The sequence below is a fragment of the Sparus aurata genome, chromosome 16 (assembly GCF_900880675.1).
Source record: "Sparus aurata chromosome 16, fSpaAur1.1, whole genome shotgun sequence".
Classification (NCBI taxonomy): Eukaryota; Metazoa; Chordata; class Actinopteri; order Spariformes; family Sparidae; genus Sparus; species Sparus aurata.
The window spans coordinates 13,663,996-13,684,506 of NC_044202.1; the positions used below are offsets into that span (position 1 = coordinate 13,663,996).

Below are 20,511 nucleotides of genomic sequence, written 5' to 3' on the forward strand. Positions count from 1 at the left end.
CAGTGTGGGAGAATGTGGGGAATGTGCTGATCCCATGTTGCTCGCGCCCCTGACCTGACCCCCCCAGCCAGCACAACAGTCCTGTTGTTTTAAAAGGCTGTTTTAACATGCAAAAGATGACAGCAAGAGCTTTCTGTGCACATACACAGAGCGAACTCATTCACACAGACTTTATCCTTTCAATAAAATAGACAGCTGGAAGTGGTGAAAAAAAAAAAAATCCAAAGCATGGCACATCTGGACTTACAGCACACGTTCACACTCGGCCACTCTCAGCATCAACAAGGGACCACAACAGAGTGATTTATTTTCCCAACATTACAGCCAAGTCCGACATTGTTCTGGTAAGGTTTTGATTATTTCAGCTACCAGTTGCAATCCTGTTTTCTTTCACATCTTTTCACTGATGGGAAATATTTTGGAAAACCTCACGCAGGAGCTGAGAAAACAGTCTCCTGTTCGGAGGGATTATACAGCATGTTACCGTCACAGGAAACTGGTCACACCCCAAATGTTCCATAATTGAGGCAGCGCACAGTGTCAGCGTCTCTACGGTCCGACAAAACACTTACCTAAAATAAACCCAGCACGTTACAGACACATTTTATGTTCCAGGAAGTCAGATGAATATTTCACCAAGCAGAATATACATCACCGTCAAAGCTTCATGAGCAGAACTTGGTGATATCCCTGTGCACCTTTAGGCTTGTCAAGGGTGAGCCAAATCAGTTTGAAATTTCAACTGAGGTTGTGTGCTGCCCCCCAGTGGCTGGGGGAAAGAAGTACGGGGGAAGAAAAATAAGCAGAACAGGGACGTTGCACAGATTTATCAAGCATCCCTTTTATTAACATCACCTGTTACAAAAAGAACAAAATCTTCAGTGTTAATGAACTTAGCAACAATATAGCGAGTGTTGATTACAGATGATATGGGACGCTTATTCCTAGAGTAGTTGCAGTAGGATTAAAAACCTCTAACACTGCTAACCTGGCCTTCTCCTTCCACAGCCAGGGTCACAGACTCCCTCCTCTCTGGAGCTGCAGTACAGACTTGACTACAATTTGTCCATACATCTCCATAGTTACAGTCACGTAGTGACCCTTCGGATACACTGAGACCCCTTCTGATCTCCCTTCTCCCACCCAATACTGAGCCAAGGTATGCATGAAGCTATGAATTCATGAATGAATGATGATGAACAGTTTGAAATAGTTCTGGTCAGGAGGCAAACAGATCAACAACATAGTGTGTTTCAGCAGGTCCTAACTGGTACATTTAAACAATACATGATTTTAAGTTAAGAAAAAAAAGGACTGAAAACCCAAAGTTTGTTTCATCAAGTTGGAAATTTGTATCACTGCCCTCTCTTAACAAATAAACAACAAACTACTGTAGTATTCAAAAGGATTTCACTGAAAAACACAGGTGTTTTAAACAGGGAAGAGGAACAGGAACCAGGAATGGTTGCCACACAGTTTAAATTATGCTCGATGTCATTTTTAAGTTGAGAGAAAAAATTAACTGGCTATGCTGTTGAAGAAGAGGAATGTGGTGGGAGCGAAGTAGTGCGTTTTGGTACAGTGTCTGGAGTGTTTGGAATCAACAGAAACCTCTGCCTGCTCCCTCACGGCCGACAGTGAGCCTGGGAGTGGTTTGTCAGCACCTCAGCTGGGGGCTGCCTACAGTACAGGTGAGGTGACAGAGATTTGGGAACAGGGGGGCTGGGTGTGACAGTATGGTGTGACGGTGGTAGTGATGAGACCGAAGGTCAAAGATGGTCTCTGTAGTGCAGTCAGGGTGGCTGCATGGGGGTCTGTCCTCCTCTCACTATACCTTGGGCAGATCTTTGTCAGCCTCCTGAAGGAAATTAAAAAATGTAAAATGGTCAGGCTTCAGGATTAGGATACCATATTGTTTTATTGGGCTGTAAGTACAGTGTTGCAATAGGCCTTACCCCTTCCTGTCCCTTGGCGAGTTGCCGGCTGACGGCTTGTAGCAGCTGCTGCAGTTCTCTGACTGTCTGGTTCAGTCCTGCAGTCATTTTCTCCTTTCTGTCAATCTCTTCCTATAAAAGACATGACAAATGCAGTTTCACCAACCAAATACCATGAACACAAAGACATACATCACCCACAAAATGCCCAAGAATCTTACCCTCTGAGACGTCAGACTGCTATTCTCTATCAGCTCATCAGCATTGTCCGTCACCTTTGACAGCTCTCCCTGGATCAGATCAAGAGACTGCTGGGCCTGGATAAAGAACCAGAAAGTTCCACTTGTTAACAAAGTGGCCTGGGGTTGAACCTATAACAGCAGCGTAATAATACACAATATTACCTTATACAAGTCACCAGCCACCTTTTGCCTCTCATTCTCTTCTGTCTCCAGCTTGGACAGAGTCTGAGTGAGTTGGGTTTTCAGCTGAAATAAAAACAGACAGTCAGCACATGTTCTGCAGCACATGACAGCCTCCCATTGGCACCTGTTAACTCCAGTTATAAATAAAAGAAGAGGCATTCAATGTACAGAAAGAGCATGTATCGAGAGCTCAACATTTGCACAGATTTAACAGATTTTGCTTGTCCTACTTAGGCTGTGTTCGAACCAAAAATAGCACTGTGTAAAAGACTGCAAGGGGCTGTGTTGGTGTGGGCATGCTGCTACAGGTACCGGTGAGAAGATGAATCACGATCTGGGAAGTCCAGTTTGAGTAATATATTCATGTTGTAAAGCTTATCAGATGCCTTTACACAGTTTATGACACCCTGGAAAGTTATGTCTACTGCCCTATAAAAAGTCATAAGGAGGGAGTACAAGGAATATACACTTGTGTGTACCCAACTGGCCAATGCAGCAAAGCGCTGCAAAAAAATACTAAATTTCTTTATAGCGCTGTTGCTGGTCTTAACACAGCCATTATATTGTAGAAAAACTGATGAACACCAGTGCTTCACAAAGACAACAGAAATGTCCAGGGCCATTTTGGGAAGACAAAGACAATGAGACAAAACAGACAGACAAGGTTTGTGAGGAAGCTGAGGGAGTAATAGTGCGCAGTTGAAGGCGTGGAGTAACAAGATGGAGCGCGTTTTTTGCTTCTGCATTGCAGAAGGAAGGAAAGTTTACTAGTAAGCCATTTGTTAGATGCCTGACATGACAGAGTGAGTTGAAGTCAAGTACCAGTGAAGAGAAGGAAGAATTAGTCATTAAAGTATCACCAAGTGTGAAAGCGAGTCATCATTTTCCACCTCTGACTCTTGAAGTTATAGACTTAGTGTGCACGTTCACTGAGGTTATGGATGATGACCCAAAGCCGCAGAAGATGCCAGAAAACACCCCTCTATCCTTTGGCAGAGCAATAAGGGAGAGGTTTTTAAAAAAGGAGCTCTAGCTACAGAGTGAGCAACGCTTACCAAATTCAGCTCCTCATTCTGTCTGATAGCCTCTGTATATGAGCCATCAAGTCTGGTCTGCAATTCAGTCAACAGATCTTTGAGCTGAAATTAAGTTTGAGATGATTTGTTTAATGGGAGTCTGTGGGAGTCGGGTCCAGGAGAGCACTACTAGCACACAGTCTACGCAGTAATATGAGCTGATAGTTAGCAGGGGTGTGTAGTCAGGGTGGGAAAAATAATTTATTCTTCGATGCGGACGTGGACGATTCTGAATTGATTCATGTCAAATGTCAAAAACTGATTTTCTAGATGTTAACTTACAACGTAACGTTGACGGAACGGAAGAGGCAGAACTCGGAAGTGCGGAAGTGAAGCGCCCAGACAGTCGATGGCATGCACGCGACAAAAAACATGAGATGGCAGCATTCTACTGGCACTCTGCTTTAAAAAGGAAGTGTGTGGAAGCATTTAGGCCTCTATAAAAGTTGAAGGAAAAAAGAGCCACACCATATGCAAGTTGTGTCGAACTTAACTAAAATATTTTGGAAACACGACAAACATTAGGAACCACATTACACGTTTCCACCCAGAGGAGGGAAAAAAAAACCAAAAAAAACAGTCGGCTGTAGTTGCTTCCAACCAGAGGACCATCGAGCAAGCGATATCAAATTTTCCATCCAACTCAGAGAGGGCAAAGCATATTACAAACTCTATTGCAACTTTTATTGCCAAGGACTTGTGTCCGTATTCAGTTGTCGAGAGCCAGGGCTTTCACGCTATGTTGTTCACTTAGGAGCCGAGATACAACGTCCCATCTCGAAGATATTTCAATGACACAGCAATCCCAACACTCGAAACGAGACCAAAATCGAAGTCACTGAATCACTGAAGAAAGCGAGTAGGATGGCTTTCATTTGTTTTATTAATTAAATATTTTGGAACTAAATTCAGTATGGATCATTACAAATACTTGGCTTTGAAAGTACCAAGTAGTCACACAGTGAGAAAAAGAAATCCTGTATAGAAAAACAAAATGCATCAACATGCATCGATAATCGTTTAATCATCGCATCGCAGCCCCCTGAATCGTAATCAAATCGACTTGTGAGGTGCCTAGAGATTCCCACCCCTAGTGTGTAGAGATAAATAAAACACGGGATCCTATTTTGCATGACTGAATTACCAAAGGGGGTCAATTAAGTCAGTCTTGTAATTGCTAGAGCTGACTGTGTGTGTTCTTTCAGTTTAGTACATAATGTCTGTTGTGTGTGGACATTACAGGCCCCAAACAAACAGAGTAAAGAATGTCACAAAAACATTAAAACACAAAAAAACACCATGAACATGAAAGTGAAGAACTCATTCTCCAGGAATGACCACATGTACAGATGTACAGCCATGACATTACTGAGGATCACAAGACAATCTGAAGGCTCACCTCTCTGACCTCCGTCACATAGGTGGCACTCTCACGCTCCGCCCTCTCTAACTCGGACTCCAAGTGCTGCTTTTCTCTTCTCAGCTGCAGAAGACAAAAGACAAGTTGAAAAAACAGCAGAAGTATGTTTGAAGTATGAACTACAACACATCTTCTAACAAATGTGAGACTGTCAGCTTTAGATTTGTGTTTCAAGAGGACTGACGTTTTCCAACTCAGCTCCATCACTTAGTCTCTCAATCTCTTGCTCCAGAGATGTGACTTTCTGGCTCATCTAAGGCAAAACACAAGAGAATGATGCAATTAATGGTGCACACAGCAACATGATATAACCACTTTAAATCTGGGAGTTGTTTTTCTTGCTCAACCTGAACACATACCTCTTTGAGCTCTCCCTGGGATAGCTCCAGCTTCACCCTCCAGCGGGACTCCTCCTGCTCCACGCTGTTCTGGAGACGCTGCAGGATGCCCTCCTGTGGAGACAGCAGGGATGACAACTTAAGTTTGGCAAGCATGTCTAACCCATGGAACCACAACTATTACAAAGTAAAACCTTATCTCACCGTCTCTGCCAAAACCTTCTTGTAAGTCTCACAGTCTTTCTGTAGAATCCTTTGGGTTTCCTCAGCTTCTTTCAGCTTCTCAGACAGTGCCTATTGACAGAGAGAAGCATTTTTTGCTCCAGATTCCTTTGGTTTAAGAAGAAAGATGTGCATATTTACATTTCCACTCTATTTACCTCAGAGTCCCCTGATACAGGGGTGGGTTGTGTAGCTGAGCTTTCAGCTGCTGCCCTTTCAAATGTGTGGAGCCACTCCTGATGGTTCTAGTAGAGAGAGGAGATAAAGAGTTAGGAGAAACACAGGAGGAAAGTTGAATTTGTATTACTCAAGTCCAGTATTACCCATACCTGCTCACTGGGCAGAGGCACATTAGGCAGAAGTCTGTGCAGAACGTCTCGACACTCGGCCTGAGTCACTGCGAGTGCTGTCTGGTTCTCCTACAACGTGATGGGAGGGGGTAAGGAGGACAAAGAGAGCGGAGAGAAGAATGAGCACCGACTGTTCAAACATTCCAGTCACTTCGAAGACAAGGCCCATTGGTCATCGGAGCATGTGACCACCACCTTTCTTATTTTATTATAAATCAGTCATCATCAAGTCATCCATCGAGACGCTCCAATCAGTGTCACTGGAATGATTAATTAAACATGATCTTAAATTTTGATTTTAGAGAATCAGGATACACGCTATATCGGTCCTACCTCCCCCATTTCCCCAGGGAAACATCTTTCAACAGGCCAAACCTACATCAAGTGTCAACAACCTCAGCTTCGGAGCGTAACACATGCTTTAGTCTTCCTGTAACCACAAACAAATCAATTTGCTTTCATGGAATTGTACAAAGTACCTCAAAACTCTTCAATAAATTAAAAAGGTAGCTTTCAGTACTCCCACAATAGGGCAGCATCATGCACTGTCACTCTGAGGCCTGAAGGGAGAACGTATGCCAAGCACTAGCCAGCTGGCAGTCTAAGCTCTATTCACATTAACACACTGTGTCACACAAGGCAGCTCTGAGACGAGTGTAGAGTCGAACACAACCAGCATGCACTGACAGTACACAACAGCTGCCAAGGAACTCCCTGGCTCATCGAAGAGAAGGTGCTTTCTACTGTACTCAGATAGCAGGAGAGCAGCTGCTGTGCTGATGGTTCAGCATGTACCCTTCCCTAATGTAGGGGGAGGAGGGCACATATATACACACACTTCACTGCAACTGTGAATAGACCAGCTATCTGGTTGCCCACCCTGCGTCTTCAAGAAGAGACCTGCAGCTACGAGAAACACATTGTAGATTTTGTTTTACATTTAATTACATGTTCATCCTGATGGAGGACAAAGATGCTTCAGTTGTGAGAAACACAAGGGCACAGTTGCATATTCATTAAAGGTTTTCAATCACATATTCCAAAAAGGAATAAGCGGCATTAAAAAGGACAGCTTACCAAAAAATCTAAAATACAATATACTCTTTCCTGTAGTGTTATTTATCGATTTAGATTGTTTCGGTGGCAGTTGCTGAGTCTTAAAAACATATCTACGGCCGATATCTCAAAAACTCAGCAACTCACAAAACAATTTAGATGGTTGAAAGCACTACAAGAAAGAGGAAATATTATCTTAGATTTTGGGGCGAACTGTCCCTTTAAAAATTTGAGCAAATTAAACACATTTGAAGATTAAGTGGTGATAATGACAGCACGGATGTCACAAAGCAGGATGGCAGGAAAACATGCTAGAAATGACTCACATGACAGAAAGACAGGAAGCTGTAAAATGATTACCATGAATCTCAATCTAATGACACTAGTGAGATCATTTCTAGTACACTGCACACTCATTTCCAGGCATCAGTCCGAGCTTTGGGCAGGGAGAAATCGTTCATGTTTCAGAGCTAAAAGCAGAAATTTATAAAGAAACCATTATTTATTAAAACAGTCTGAGATTCTGAGGGGGAGTAGCAGATGTCAAAAGCTCAACGCGCAGCCAATTGAAAACTTGAGGCCAAACAACAGAGGGGAGGGGCGAGAGGGAAGTAAATGAGTATGCAGCTTCATTATGGATGATGGTGGAAAAATAAATTTCACTGGGTCAATTATGGCAAAAAAACAAAAAAACAAGAGCATTTGGGCGGGCGGATGCATCAGATTGGAACTAGAGTGAAGTAGACTGAGGTGGGGGTGCCGAACCTTGACAGCTTTGCTGAGTTTCCCTTGAAGCATGGACTCGGTGGCTGACAGAGCTTCCATTGCACTCCAGTTTTTCTCCCGAAGCTCCTGTTTTGGTCAGTTCCAGAGAGATAACTACTTTCAGTTCAGCCTCAGGGAAAATTGCATTCAGTGACCCTCATATGAAGACTGGTAGAGTAACAGAACAAACCCAACGCATTTCTCATCCTAAAATGACTACGCTCTGCCTTTCACCCATGCTCCATCCGCTAAAAATAAGTATGAGCAAATAGCCTCAAGAGACGCAGTCTCACACCTTGTGTTGGTAAATTCAACATGCACAGTTTGCAAGACAGCTATAGTGCTTTCTACTAAAATTAAAAGCAGTAAGGTTTTGATATATTTATGGTAGATACAAAAATGAAAACACATAATATATCAAATATAATTTGCAGCTCTCGAAAATAAAAGGTAGGCAAATTTCTGATGCTCTGAATCACCCACAAGCACAGACAAGCTAACTGAAACAGTCGTGGCCAACGGCAAGCATAACAAGAGTAGGCTGGAAGCCCTGTTATGCAACACTCAGCTTAAGCAATGCAAATCAAAATAGACATCTGTACTGATGTGTATCATCATGTTGAGGAACACAACCATAGCAGAGGAAAGCTATAAAGAACCTGAACAAAAAGCAGAACAGGTGAGACAAAGTGGCAGTGGACAACAGGAAGTATGGATGTATGCAGTGTACAACTCCAGTGTGAGAAGGGGGGGGGTGTTTTTTGGGGTACAACACAAGAGGAAGAGGGATGTGATGTCTCGTAGGGCTTTAGACCAGAGCAGTTACTGTTGTTCGATACGTTTAGGTCATCACTGCAGGAAACCTACGTTGTTCTTCTTCCTATGAAGCTCCAGGGAGTCCTTCAGTTCGTCCAGCTCACCCTGCAGATCTGAGACCTGCTTCTCCTTCTCTGACAACCTGATGAACAACAACATAAACACTCATTACCAACATTATTATAAGTCTCCTAAAAAAAACGTCATCATATGGCATGCAACATTACTCACGCTGTTAGAAGCTCTGGGCTTGGCACCGCTGTGTGGGACTGCTGTTCAAAAAAAAAAAAAAAAGGAAAAAAGACTCAAATTAAAACTGGGACATAATGAAAATATTGTCTATGATGACCCTCATGACGAGCAGTTCAATTCAAATGAGTAGTTTTCTCCATCCTGAATCACATATCCTATTCTTCCAGCTTAACTAACCCCACAAAATAGAAATTATAGCAGGATTGTCACATTTACGGAGGTCCTTGAATGGATCATGTGCGAGAAACACTCATTTTAAGAAAAATAATAAAATCCAAGCTTGAAATAGTGATATTTCATGAAAATCACTTTATCCTGCATATATTACTTTGCACAAAAATTAACCATTTGTTTGTTTTTCAGGATCTGATTATTGCAAACATTCAATTCTGCGCTACGGCACAGGGAAGTTGTCAATGACTCAGCAGAGACTGACAGTGTAAAAATTCAGTGAAACTGGAGACTGAACTGCAAGGAGGAGGAGAGGCAAATACAAAAGACAAGAAACACCCACAAACTGCTTGGGGTTCAGAGGGTTGAAGTGAGCAATATTGTTATGATAATTTCTCACCTGCTGATGCATCTGCTCCACCTTCTCACTCAGCTCTTTTGTTCTCGCCCCCAGCTCAGCCTGCAGCATCTGGATCTCCTGGTCCTTTGACACTAACCTGCAGGTCAGATGTGCTCATCATAAGTCTGATTTGATTCTTAGTCTGGAAGACTGCATGGCCAAGTTTGCGTGTCACTTACTGAGCCTGGAGTTCTTGGAGCTGGCTACTAGCACTGGTCAGCTCTTCTGGAGTCTCCTTCTGTCTCAGCTGCTCAATCTCTGCCTGCAGGGCAACCAACTGCTGCTCCAGAGCCTGCGAGACAAATACTGCTTCAGACGAGAGCTCAAACTAGGACAATGCAACATGAACAGTACAAGGAACCGCATCAAGTGTATTACAGAAAAGCCCATACCTCAGCTGTCTTCTCTTTGGCTGTGATGCTGTGTTGTGCTGCCTGTAGACTCTCCTCCATTGATTTTAGCTTCACGTCCTGATCTTGGATCCTATAAAACAAATTGTATCAAAAGGTTCATTATCAACCTGTTTGAAGTCACACAGAATCTGAATCTATTTCAACATACAACTATAAGTGGATATTTTACAATTACCAGCCTAATTTAAATGTAACAATTTAATGACTTTTAAGGCCTGATATTTATAAAATCTAATTAAAGACACTATTTGACTTTTAATAAAAAGGACCTGTAGAGACTTGAGGAACTAAATGTAGATGTTGTTATCCATCAGTGTCTTTGTTTGTTGTCGACACGGGTGGGGAACATAAGACCTTTATTAATACATTGTCATTATACGTGAATACCAGTCAAATTGATCGATCTTACATGCTCTGGAGGTCTTCCACTGTCGACTCTGATGATGCCTGTGATTTAAAGAAGAGACAATTTAAGACAAATTAATTCAGAAACAGGTGGAGAAAACATAGTAATTCCTTTTTAATAAAGATCTTAAGAAAACCTGCCTGATCTGCTGAGTTACTCTTGATGACTTCCATTTCTTGTTTTAGTGCCTCGTTCTCTTCTCTGAGAGCCTGAATCAGGGAAAGACATTTAGTAAGACTTTCTGCCCATTAGGTATTGTGATTACAAGGCAAGCAGTGAAATGCAGAGTCACTTGAACTAAGCTACTGTGAGCCAAATGTGGGTTTGTCACACACAGACACACACACACCTTGAGCTCCTCCTCTTTGTTGGCCACCTCAATCAGCCCCTTCTCCAGCAGGTCCTCAACAGTTTTCATGTTCTCCTCCTTCTCCATGACACTGAGTAGGAAGCAATACTTATACAGGTCATCATCAGTAAATTACCATTACTCATTAGTTTTGTGGAGGAAAGGGATAGCGTGCAAAGCCAGTTAATGTATTCAAAATATGTTCCCGTTTAAACACGCACCTCTTTTGGAACTGGTCGAAAGCCATTTGGGAGGCAGCCTGCAGGGAGGTAAATAGATAGAGAGGGTGTGTCCAACAGGCAAACAAACAAAGACATAGGGTGCTTTAAATTTGGAAAAACAGAAAGTACGTAGCTGACCTGATCAGAAATCTGTGCCTGCAGATTCTGAATCTCTGCCTTCAGTGACATGTTGTCATTGTGCAAGGCCTAAAGAAGAAGACAGGAAAGACAAACAACCGTACTTATTATTTCAAGACAACACAGATTCTGACAGACAACAGCTAGAACACTGAACATTGACTGAAATTCAAAACTACTAAATCAGTTACATCCATTTCGCATCTGAACGAAAAATATCCGAAAATGTGATCCAACATGCCCGCTTTTTTGGCAGGGCTTCAATCCATATTCCCTGCCAACACAACGAGGCCTGAAACATGTTAAACAAATTCCTACGGACTAATGAACCAATGACATGTTAGTAAAAGAATCTGTAGATGGAAGCGTTCCTGTGACTGTACCTGCATTTTAGTTTCTCTACTGGCCCCGCTGCTCCTCTCAGCATTTAGAGAATCCTCCAGACTCTTCCTCTGCAACTCCTTGTCAGCCAATCTGAACAGAACAAATGGAAGCGTTAGGAGAGAACATGAAAAATTGCTCAACGATAATCAAATCAGTCCAAGTCTGAAAAAAATTCAAAGACTAAATTCTTTCTTACAGCTTCTGTATCTCCTCAATGTGGGAGACATGAGTGGCCTAAATGAGACGAGAAGAAATCTTATTAGCCTACATAAGTCTTATTCTGACTGAACATTTGTAAATGAGGTTGAGAAATATACCTGTGAAGAGATCTGGGCCTGCATGCTCTCATTCTGGGCCTGGAGGTTTTTGTTTTCATTCATGAGTTCCTGTTAAAAACAGAGCATAATTGTGAAGAGCAACTCACACTTTCTGTACTCACTGAATAAATTGACTATGCGTCTCAATAGCTTTGTTTATAACAACATATCTTAAGCGCACAATATTTTCAAGTTTGGGCATTTTCCACTTAAGGACAGTTGGTTGTGTGTGATGTTGGCTCACCTGAACTCTTGCCTGCAGCGCGTCGTCAGGCATGCTGTGCTGAGACATTTCCATCAGCTCTACAACTCTCTGCTCAAGCCGCTCCTTGGAGACCATGGCTTCAGTCAGGCTGCTGTGAATGGTCTGGATCTCCTTGTTCTTGTTGTTCATCTCGGTCTCTGCTGCCAGCATCTGGCTGTGGAGCTCTGAGCCCACATATAAACAGAAATTCAGTTGCTGAATGTAACCTGAAGATTCATTTTTGATGTAGCAGAAGTTAAAAAGGATTAAATGTTTAGTGTGGTGTTCTATTTGCTCACCTTGCTTTGAGGCCTGAAGTTTTTCTCTCTCAGCGTTGACATTATGGAGGAAATTCTGCAGTTCTTCCCAACGACGCTTAGCGTCCTGCAGTTGGGCCTGGGGATGGAGAGATGCATCCAATTTAGTGAGCACTTGTCCTCCCACACATTATACTAGAAAACAAGTGCTTATGAAATTTTATCAGGGGTGGCTTGAGAGGGAATCAAGATCCTACGCTTTGAAGTGTACAGCTACACTCCAACGGACAAGTTAACCAATGACATTCATCCATTTTCTTTCCTTTCATGGTCAAAAGATGAAAGATGCAGATTCCTTTACACCCATAGAAACCAATGTACTGTATATTGTTCCTTTGTGTATTTTACCATCTGTTCATATCGACTTTGATTGTAAATTTTAACTGTGATTATTCAAAGCTGGGTTCAGGTTAGTTTGTTGTGCTATGCCAGGGGACAACAATCACATATGAAAAAGTGATCATTTCAGATATTAAATGATTTTTGATTTCAGTTTTTATTGGAAGTCAAACATATTATTATGGTCAAATTCAAGCACATTCCTAACCTTGAAGGACTTAAAATTAAAGATTTTCAAAACCTTCAACCAGACTTTGTACAAGTTCTGTATTGTGGTAACCTGGATTTCAACAAGCCTATGATCCTCGAGTCTCTTCCATTTTCTCTTGATCTGTCAAACTAAGTAAATAGATAGTCCAAATGACAAAACATCTTGTTGGCCTTCTTTCATTTATCCTTCTAGTCTGTGCAATAAAGAAAAGCAGGTTTTCTGTCGAGAAAGACAGGAAAGGCTGATCAGTGTGCCTAGCAGGAAAAGTGTTGTTTAGACATAGTACAAAGCCCCAAAACATTCCAGCTTCCAAAGCCAACACAATCCTCCCTCTCAGGTTTTATTTCCCACACCCCTCCCCAGGACTTCCACTAGAACCTCCTCCCATTTCCCAGATAACGCCACCACACCCACGTAGCTCAGGTTTTGTACAGCTCAGTTAATTTTTGTCTCGGCTGGGGGAAACTGAAGCACAGGCTAAACAAACACATTGTGCATCTGGATTAGTGTACCTCCAGCTGGGACACGTTCTGCTTGTAGCTGACCTCCAGTGACTTCCTCTGGTGCTCCTCCTGCTGCAGCTTGCTGTTGTTGTCTGCCAGCTCTTTCATCAGGCCGGAATACTCTGAACGCAGCTTGTTCAGCTCGGCGGAATTCCTATCGAGCACAAGCACATATGAGTGATGAGGAAAATGGTGGATGAGGCATTTTTGTGGGATGCTGAATTAAACTACAAATAGCTTGTTTGTTGCATTTCGCACTGTGTATATGTACCTTAACGTAAGCGACATGGGCAGAAAGAAATATTGTGGAGAATGTAGGGACGCAAAAATTCCTAAATATAACTGCAATGTAAAGACAATTAACTCAAATTCCAATATGAATTAGATCAATTGGAGTGTCTGACCAAGCTGAGCTGACAAGACATGTATGAAGCTCTAGACAGTGTGACCAGAAGGGTTCTTATCCATTATACTGCAACACTGACTTGCTCTCCATCTGGTTGGTGGCAGAGCTGACTGCGTCCCTCAGGATACCATTCTCCTGCTGCAGTCGGGTGATCTGGCTTTCCAGCTGCTCCCTCATCTGCTGGAACTATACAACAACAACAACAACAACAGGATTCAGTCTCTGTGCAGCCTTGAGAAGAATGCCAAATGGTCTGGGTTCCTTCATGTTTATCAACATGGAGTGTTGTACTAAAAAAAACAAAATTGGAAACAGAAAATTCATTTCTATAATTCAATGCCCTCACCTTTATCTGCATGGTCTGGAGCTCCTGGTAGCTGCCCTGTGCTTTGGCCTGCATGCCCCCCAGTTCTTTCTCCATGGCCGAACGTTGCTCTCTCATCACAGCCTCCACACGTCCTGTTTTTTGCTTTTCAACCTGCAGCTCCTGAAGCAGAGAAGCAAGAGGGCATATGAAGAAGAACAAAAAAAAAATAATACAACATCAATTATATAGTGTAATTCATAAACTCTGGAGTCTCAACCTGGCTGAGCTGTTTAACTTTGTCCTTGGCAATGGAGGCCTCCTCCTGCAGGGTTGTGAGAAGTCTCTCTCGCTCCTGTGCAGCTGGGTCAGGTCTGGCTGCAGACTGGAGGTGAGACACATGATGTTAAAAAAACGAATATCAGGTCTGGTGCCAAAGGCAAATAGTGTGACATGTCACTCGTCAAGAACACCTCATTCGAACACATCATTTATTAATCCCTTACTTTCTGCCAGGCATCCAGAGCATTAGGGCTCTTCTCTCGGAGAAGAGCCATCACACTAACGGCCTCAGCTTCCGACAGAGCCAAGCTGGACAGACCGGACAGCAGCTCCTTCAGCTTCACCTCAGTGTTCTCTGTTAATATCACATCGGACAGGTGGTGTGAATGTGAGGCTTAACAGCTGATTATGCAAAAAGAAACCAAAGACTGGATCCCCCTTACCTTTGTCAGTCTCATTCTTCTGTTTCTTGCCTTTTTCTTTGGATGGTGCGTCATCATTATGGGCTGCCTGGTGGTTCGCGGCGGCTGTTGAGTCTACCAGAACATGGGCTTCATCTACTGGGTTTGAGAAAAAGGCAGTACAAGTTCAGGCTTCAGTTTGAGAGTGTAAAAAAGCAGAGATATGATCCTGGACCACTGTATCATCATTACCAGGCTCTGTCTTCTGCTTCTTGGCCGAATTCTTCTTCTTGCCACTGGTAGCAGGTGGGGCTGCACCGTCCAAAACTTTCGTTTCAGCCACAATGGGAGCCTCCTTCTTGATTGGAGCAGGAGCCTGCTCGGCTTTAACCTCCGGCTGCTGGTCATCCACTGCAAACAGAAGAATAGCTCAGCAAGTCTGCCTTGAGACTGATGATAGAGGATATTCAATTATCATCACAGCTATTGGGCTGAACCACTTGGCTAGCTTTTCTCTCACATTTCCTTGCCAATACTACTCACTACAGTTTAGGATGAATTCAATGAAAGGGTTAGCACATTCCATTTTTTTCCAAGAGAAACTATTTGACAACCCATTGTAATTGGCTACTCACCAGGCTCTACTTTCTGTTTCTTCTTCTCTTTCTTCTTCCCAGAGACCGGGGGAGGTGTCTGAGCCTGAACAGGAGCCTGAGAGGCCTGGACTTGGACCTGAACCTCAAGCTGGGGAGAGGGAGGGCTAGATTGTTTGCTCGTGGCCAGAGGCGCTTCTGTCTTGCGGCTGACTGGCTTTGAGCCATTCACTTCTGGTTCCTCTGAAGGTGCTGCAGCAGCGGCAGCAGCGGCAGCAGCAGCGGCGGCAGCCTTGGCAGCTTTTTTCTCCTTCTTCTTTCTCTCCCTCAGACCAACAGGAGCCTCTGGTGACACCGAAAGAGGCACATAGGTGATAGGTACTGGTGGAGAAGGATCTGGTGTAGCCACAGGTTCCTCCTCTACCTCCAGAGCTGAGCTGTTTGCACCATCAGCGACATCAAAATCCCGAAGATCCTCTTCAGACTCTCCTCCGCCACCTCCACCGCCTCCTCCACTTGCACTCTCCTTCTTCTTGCTCTTCTTCTTTTCGTTCTTCTTACGGGTGTCCGGCTTGGACGGCGGTAGCTTGAGGTCACGCTTCTGCCTGGCCAGCACCTCGTCATAGGAGGTTTCCTTCATGAAGAGCCAGAAGAAGAGGAACATGAGGGCGATGACCAGGGAAGGGGCCAGGATGAGCAGGTACTGAGAGTCGTAGATGTCCACCGCCATTCTGAAAAGACGAGGAAAGAAAAAAGATGTTTGTTTAGGCCACTTGGTCGCACAAACAGTTAAAAAAGGAGGTCTGCTCCTTTGCACTACATGAATCTGCCAATATCTTGTTGACAGAATTTTCCCAACAAAGGCAACTGGCAAAGAAGGTGTTAGTACATCAATAGTGTTGAGAGGGTGCTAGTGAGAGGGCTCTTACTGACACCCTGCCCTCTCAATGATATGATCCAATTAGATAACACTACTCCAGCTACACAGCTTAACATCGTCCATACCTTAGATAGGTTTACACACACAGAATAAAGCGTATCCAGTCTGCTGGCCCAATCCACTTGAAAACAGCAAAGGGAACCAAAGCCTTCAACTCCACTCACAGCGGCTTAAAAGGGGATGAAATAGGTTGAGAACATCTAATGACAACTGCGCTAAAAAGGAAGATGGCTCACTGTCTCATTTAGTCACTTCCCTCCTTCAGCCCCCACAAGGACGACATGGCGGTATTCACAACTCATATCAGGATGGATTTGCAAGAGGCAAAAATACACCCACGTGCAAGTGTCACCCGCCGAGGTCTGCTGCAGCTGCAGTTTGGCCCCTGCCTGCTGCAAGCCAGGGGAGAAAAGGGTTCCTCCTCAATCGCAGACAAAGTTTACAAAGTCAAGAGGTCCCGAGACTTCATCAGTTTAGCATCTGCCAAAGATATTCCTAGGAACAATGTGTTGTCTCCTCAAGGCTGCGCAGTGAGAATGAACTGGGGTGGAATCAACGCAAATAAAGCAGTAATAATTTGAGACATATGGCATTTTATGGTTCAGCAGAGGGAAGCCACTAAAACCAATCCAATAAAGCACTATTGTTATTTCTTGATATAAATGAAACAAAAGTCACACTGCTAAGACGGGGTGTCATCAACAGTTGCTCATATACATTTCTATGAATCAAGTTTCTCAACCAAGTACTTTAAGTAAAAGAAATGTTTCAACACCCAATTTCAACAAAACATTCTCAAAAATCAGTCAAATTTTGGTGCCAGCTGTTGGTATAGGCAGGGAGCTTGCAGTTTTTCAAAAAAACCTCCTCAATCAATCCTTAAATCAACCTAACTAGATCATATATGACATACTTGATGTGACAATCGCTGAGGTGGTGCTGCAACTCTTTTCAAACATTGCCGGGTATGGCTTGCAAACCAACACACACAATTGTCGTCTGTTGCAAACTCAACGCACTTAAGAAAAATAAAATCTGTTTTGTTAGGCCCTGGGTGATGACAGCAGCATTGTGTTGTCAACAGACAGTGAGTGACCTGACGTGCAGCACAATCCCAAGATCTGTGGCGGTAATACAGCGTAGGAGTCAGCATCGTAGAGCAGACCTCTTTAGTAATTTGGATTAAGCAGATTACCCATGATAATACATTTAAGAATAACTTTCCACAGCATGGCTTCCTGAGAACTGACAGGCTTAGTCCTATAGTGTAATGTTGACCCTGTTTCTCTCGCATCTCGAAGACCTCTCATTAAATCTTCCAAAAACAGACAAATATATGAAAAGTCTGTTATAATTCGTAATACTTGACTTATCTCATTGTGAACAAATGATTTACCAATTCAAGATCCAAGTTTTTCCTCTGAGAGAAAACTCAACACTTATGTAACATTTCTGAACATTTTTTTCATTACATAATGTTTTTTTTTTCAATAGTTTAAACCCTGTCGAATGTACCTGATCTTACAAGTTGATGAGAGATGTTTTCCTTACACATTCCTCAGATGCGCTTGCATGGCATCTGTTTCAAAGAGCATGCATTCCTCCACACTTGATAGGCTGCAGGCCGAGGACAAACTCAGAACAAATACATTTTAGAAACGGCTGTTGGGTTAGAGAGCACTGTGCAAACTCAGGGTAGAGTCAAAACCAATACCATACTTTAAACAAATTAGCTTCTTCTTGAGAGTCCGTTATTCTCTATTTGCCTGCTCTATACAGTTTTCTTACCCGACCTCATTAGAAGATGTGTCATTCTTAACAGCAACACACCAGTACAGAATCCCAAAAAGGCTAATAAGAAGCATGCAAAAGCCAAAAAAGGCCAAAAAAGGCCTCTCAGTGGACTAGAGAGTTTGACTGGACAAGAACTAGGTTGGCCAAATAAGACCACCAACACAAAGAAGCCATAGTACAGTATGTACTAGATAAACACCATGGATGTAATGGATTTTCAACTCCTACCTTTCAGTGGCTACTAAATCAGGAAACTCTTTACATCACATTCGATTCATGTTACAGGAAACTCCCATGTCTGAAAATAAGAAAGTGTGAAATAACCCTCAAAGCAACATTGCTTCTATGGGTGGAGTAAGTTGTGTGAAAGTTTAAAGCCTGCTTGCTTGAGTTCTTTCCTTCAGTCCCAGGCCTCAGAGAGGAAGGTGCATGCGTTTCCTTGTGCAGCCTGAGCCTTGTCCCAGCATCAAAATGAGCCCGGAGGACAAAGCCCTCTCGGGCAGTTGGCTCCCCGGAATCTAGCCACTTGGCTGGCCAGGCCTCCTGATTTGGCAGGCCTGGACAGAGAGGGAACTCCTGATAACTATCAGGCCCCACAAGCAACTAGACAGTACTTGAAAACCAGGCCATGATGCACTCTACATTTAACACCTTCAAGATGGCAAAATAAAGCATAGAAACTTCAGGCTATTCAAGCAAACAATTTCTCTAGTGTATATACTACACATCAACCACAAGTGTAATTAGCAACATAAAAAACAAATGTTTTCTTGGCTCCAAATGAGTCTAAGATGGTGCTAAGTGTTTGGCAAAATGGCTGAAAATGTTATCATGATACCAATATCTATATCAGATGAAAATATCGCTAATAACTGACTTTATGAGTTCCCAGAAGCGCAAAGTTCAGGGAAACTTCAGCCAAGAAACAAAGTGATTTAGGGGAGAATTTCACACACAAACTCAGACAAACACAAGCTGTGAAGGCCAAACTGGCAGTCGCTCCAACACCTTGTATTAACACTGGGACAACTTTCAGTTTATTAAAAGGACTGTTACTCTCTAACGACTTTTACCTTTTAGCCAGACCGTTTAAGATTGAAGGCAATTACCATTAACTGGTAATCCAAAAAGAATACTCTAGTTATATTTATGACACCTGGAAGGTTGCTCTGTCTAAAAAGTTAAGCTGCAAGGACAACAAAATGATAATTCACAATCATCCGACAGCATAGTAGTAATAAACCAGACAGAAAGTAGGGCAACAAGTAATAAACATTGGCAAATAGATAACAAGTAAATTAGTCCACTGAAATGCTCTGATCTTCCTGGTCAGGGTGTAACAAGGAAACTTACGAGCACGGTACACATTGAATTAAGTTAAACCAAGACACCCCTAGATAAGAGATCATCTACATATAGACCTCAAGGGAAACTGGCACTAAAGATGCCACCAAGACAGAAGTGACACCATGTCACAAGTGACAGGAGAGGCTGAGGAATATATGGATTGATTCATAGCCAATATGTCTCAAGTGTGCCCAACGACAGGTATACACTGGTATATCTTTAGTCACCACCTCACTGGATGGTTGCCTTGTGTCGTTTATTTTACACAGGCAACCAGAAATAAGTTGCCACCCCTCGCCTTGTCTTGTCTTGAATTGAGTTGAGGTTTGGTACATGGTGAAGTCCACCTCGCCGTTTAACAAGGGCACGTCACTATAGGGTTGAGTACCAAATGTCCCAGCATGCTAGTTCATGTCTGATCGTCGGCCTTGTGCATGATACTGAACCAAGATACGTAAAGACAGCTGTTTCTTACAACAACAAAAAAGCCTGCAATCAAAGAAAAAGCAGAAGTGATTTGACACAGGCGTCAATGGCCTTTTGCTAACTTAGCCCAGCTAGCTAGCTCAGAAGTAACACGTTATAGTCAGATGAACCATAAAAGAGAAAGAGGAGGCACATATATGTCGACGTCAGGCTCACTCCACCAACATGACAAGCAAAAATGGGCTGATTGTAACAGGGAGAGGCTCGATAGTGACCTGACGATCGCTACAAGTAGTTGGTAGTTAAATGCCTACAGGAAAAAGGCTTGTCGCCACTTAAGTTGGAGTAGCCAGAGCTCAGCACTATGAATGAGCTAGCTAACATAAACGCTAGCCAACTAACGTGAGTCAGGTACCCACGTTAGCCGGCCAATACGATATTTAGTAGAGGGGAAGAAAATCTACCACGAATGTAGAAACACTTAAGTTTCTCTTTCTCAAACACTGAGCCAGTCTGGAGGCGTGGACATCTGCCTCCACGGGCCTCGTCTCTCCGCTGACCCAGCCTCCCTCTCTCCTGAAATCTCTGACCCGGTCTGCTGCTTCATTCTGCCGTTCAAGTCCTGAGGGCCGGCGCTAGGCCTGGGTACAGAGCTTAGCTGCGCTGAGACCGGAATGAGCGGCTTTTTAAACGCGAAATAAACACAATATCACCGAGAACAGCGGCTCAAGGCGTACCTGTAGCTTTAGTTTGCTGCTCCCTTAACAAATGATGAAATGGCGTTGTTCTGCGTTGACTCTGGCAGACTCCTGACTTCCCGGGGCAGCTCCTTCAGCCTGGCTTTCTTCTGCGCTATCCGTCAGACTATCTCCTGTTTCTGGTTCGCGGGGGCGGGTCATAGGCAGGCAGCTTGTGGACGCTTGTTTTGTGACTCTGGGCATACCGTCTGGA

The 20,511-nt window shown here is 43.3% G+C and overlaps 1 protein-coding gene across 5 annotated transcripts; it reads right to left on the bottom strand.

Annotated features, from left to right (window-relative positions):
- Nucleotides 1-821: 821 nt before the first annotated feature.
- On the bottom strand, nt 822-20,462 carry ktn1 (kinectin 1). Of its 5 annotated transcripts, none has more exons than XM_030443563.1 (36): nt 20,298-20,462; nt 15,096-15,784; nt 14,713-14,871; nt 14,503-14,616; nt 14,284-14,414; nt 14,058-14,162; nt 13,820-13,960; nt 13,553-13,659; nt 13,077-13,221; nt 11,997-12,093; nt 11,698-11,882; nt 11,454-11,522; nt 11,333-11,370; nt 11,136-11,226; nt 10,753-10,821; nt 10,615-10,652; nt 10,394-10,484; nt 10,185-10,253; nt 10,048-10,085; nt 9,618-9,708; nt 9,405-9,517; nt 9,226-9,322; nt 8,634-8,674; nt 8,454-8,544; nt 7,587-7,673; nt 5,745-5,834; nt 5,574-5,660; nt 5,398-5,487; nt 5,215-5,307; nt 5,040-5,108; nt 4,835-4,918; nt 3,415-3,498; nt 2,339-2,422; nt 2,156-2,251; nt 1,956-2,066; nt 822-1,858 (listed from the first exon to the last, which is right to left on the bottom strand). In XM_030443563.1, the coding sequence occupies exons 2-36, from the start codon at nt 15,781-15,783 to the stop codon at nt 1,829-1,831; spliced, it is 3,813 nt and encodes a 1,270-aa protein (XP_030299423.1). In that variant the 5' UTR covers nt 15,784; nt 20,298-20,462; the 3' UTR covers nt 822-1,828. The 5 variants fall into 5 exon arrangements, with proteins under 5 accessions (XP_030299423.1, XP_030299424.1, XP_030299422.1 ...); XM_030443564.1 differs by having other exon boundaries at nt 8,634-8,671; nt 14,503-14,619; XM_030443562.1 differs by having other exon boundaries at nt 14,503-14,619; nt 20,298-20,461.
- Nucleotides 20,463-20,511: the final 49 nt, after the last annotated feature.

What these genes read in the sequence shown, in the direction of transcription:
- ktn1 (XM_030443562.1), bottom strand. Translation starts at nt 15,783, where the DNA reads ATGGCGGTGGACATCTACGACTCTCAGTACCTGCTCATCCTGGCCCCT. An exon ending in ACCAACCAGATGGAGAGCAA is followed by an intron (nt 13,222 to 13,552) that starts GTCAGTGTTGCA and finishes TGTGCTCGATAG; the next exon opens with GAATTCCGCCGAGCTGAACA. An exon ending in TGCCTCTGCCCAGTGAGCAG is followed by an intron (nt 5,661 to 5,744) that starts GTATGGGTAATA and finishes TCTCTCTACTAG; the next exon opens with AACCATCAGGAGTGGCTCCA.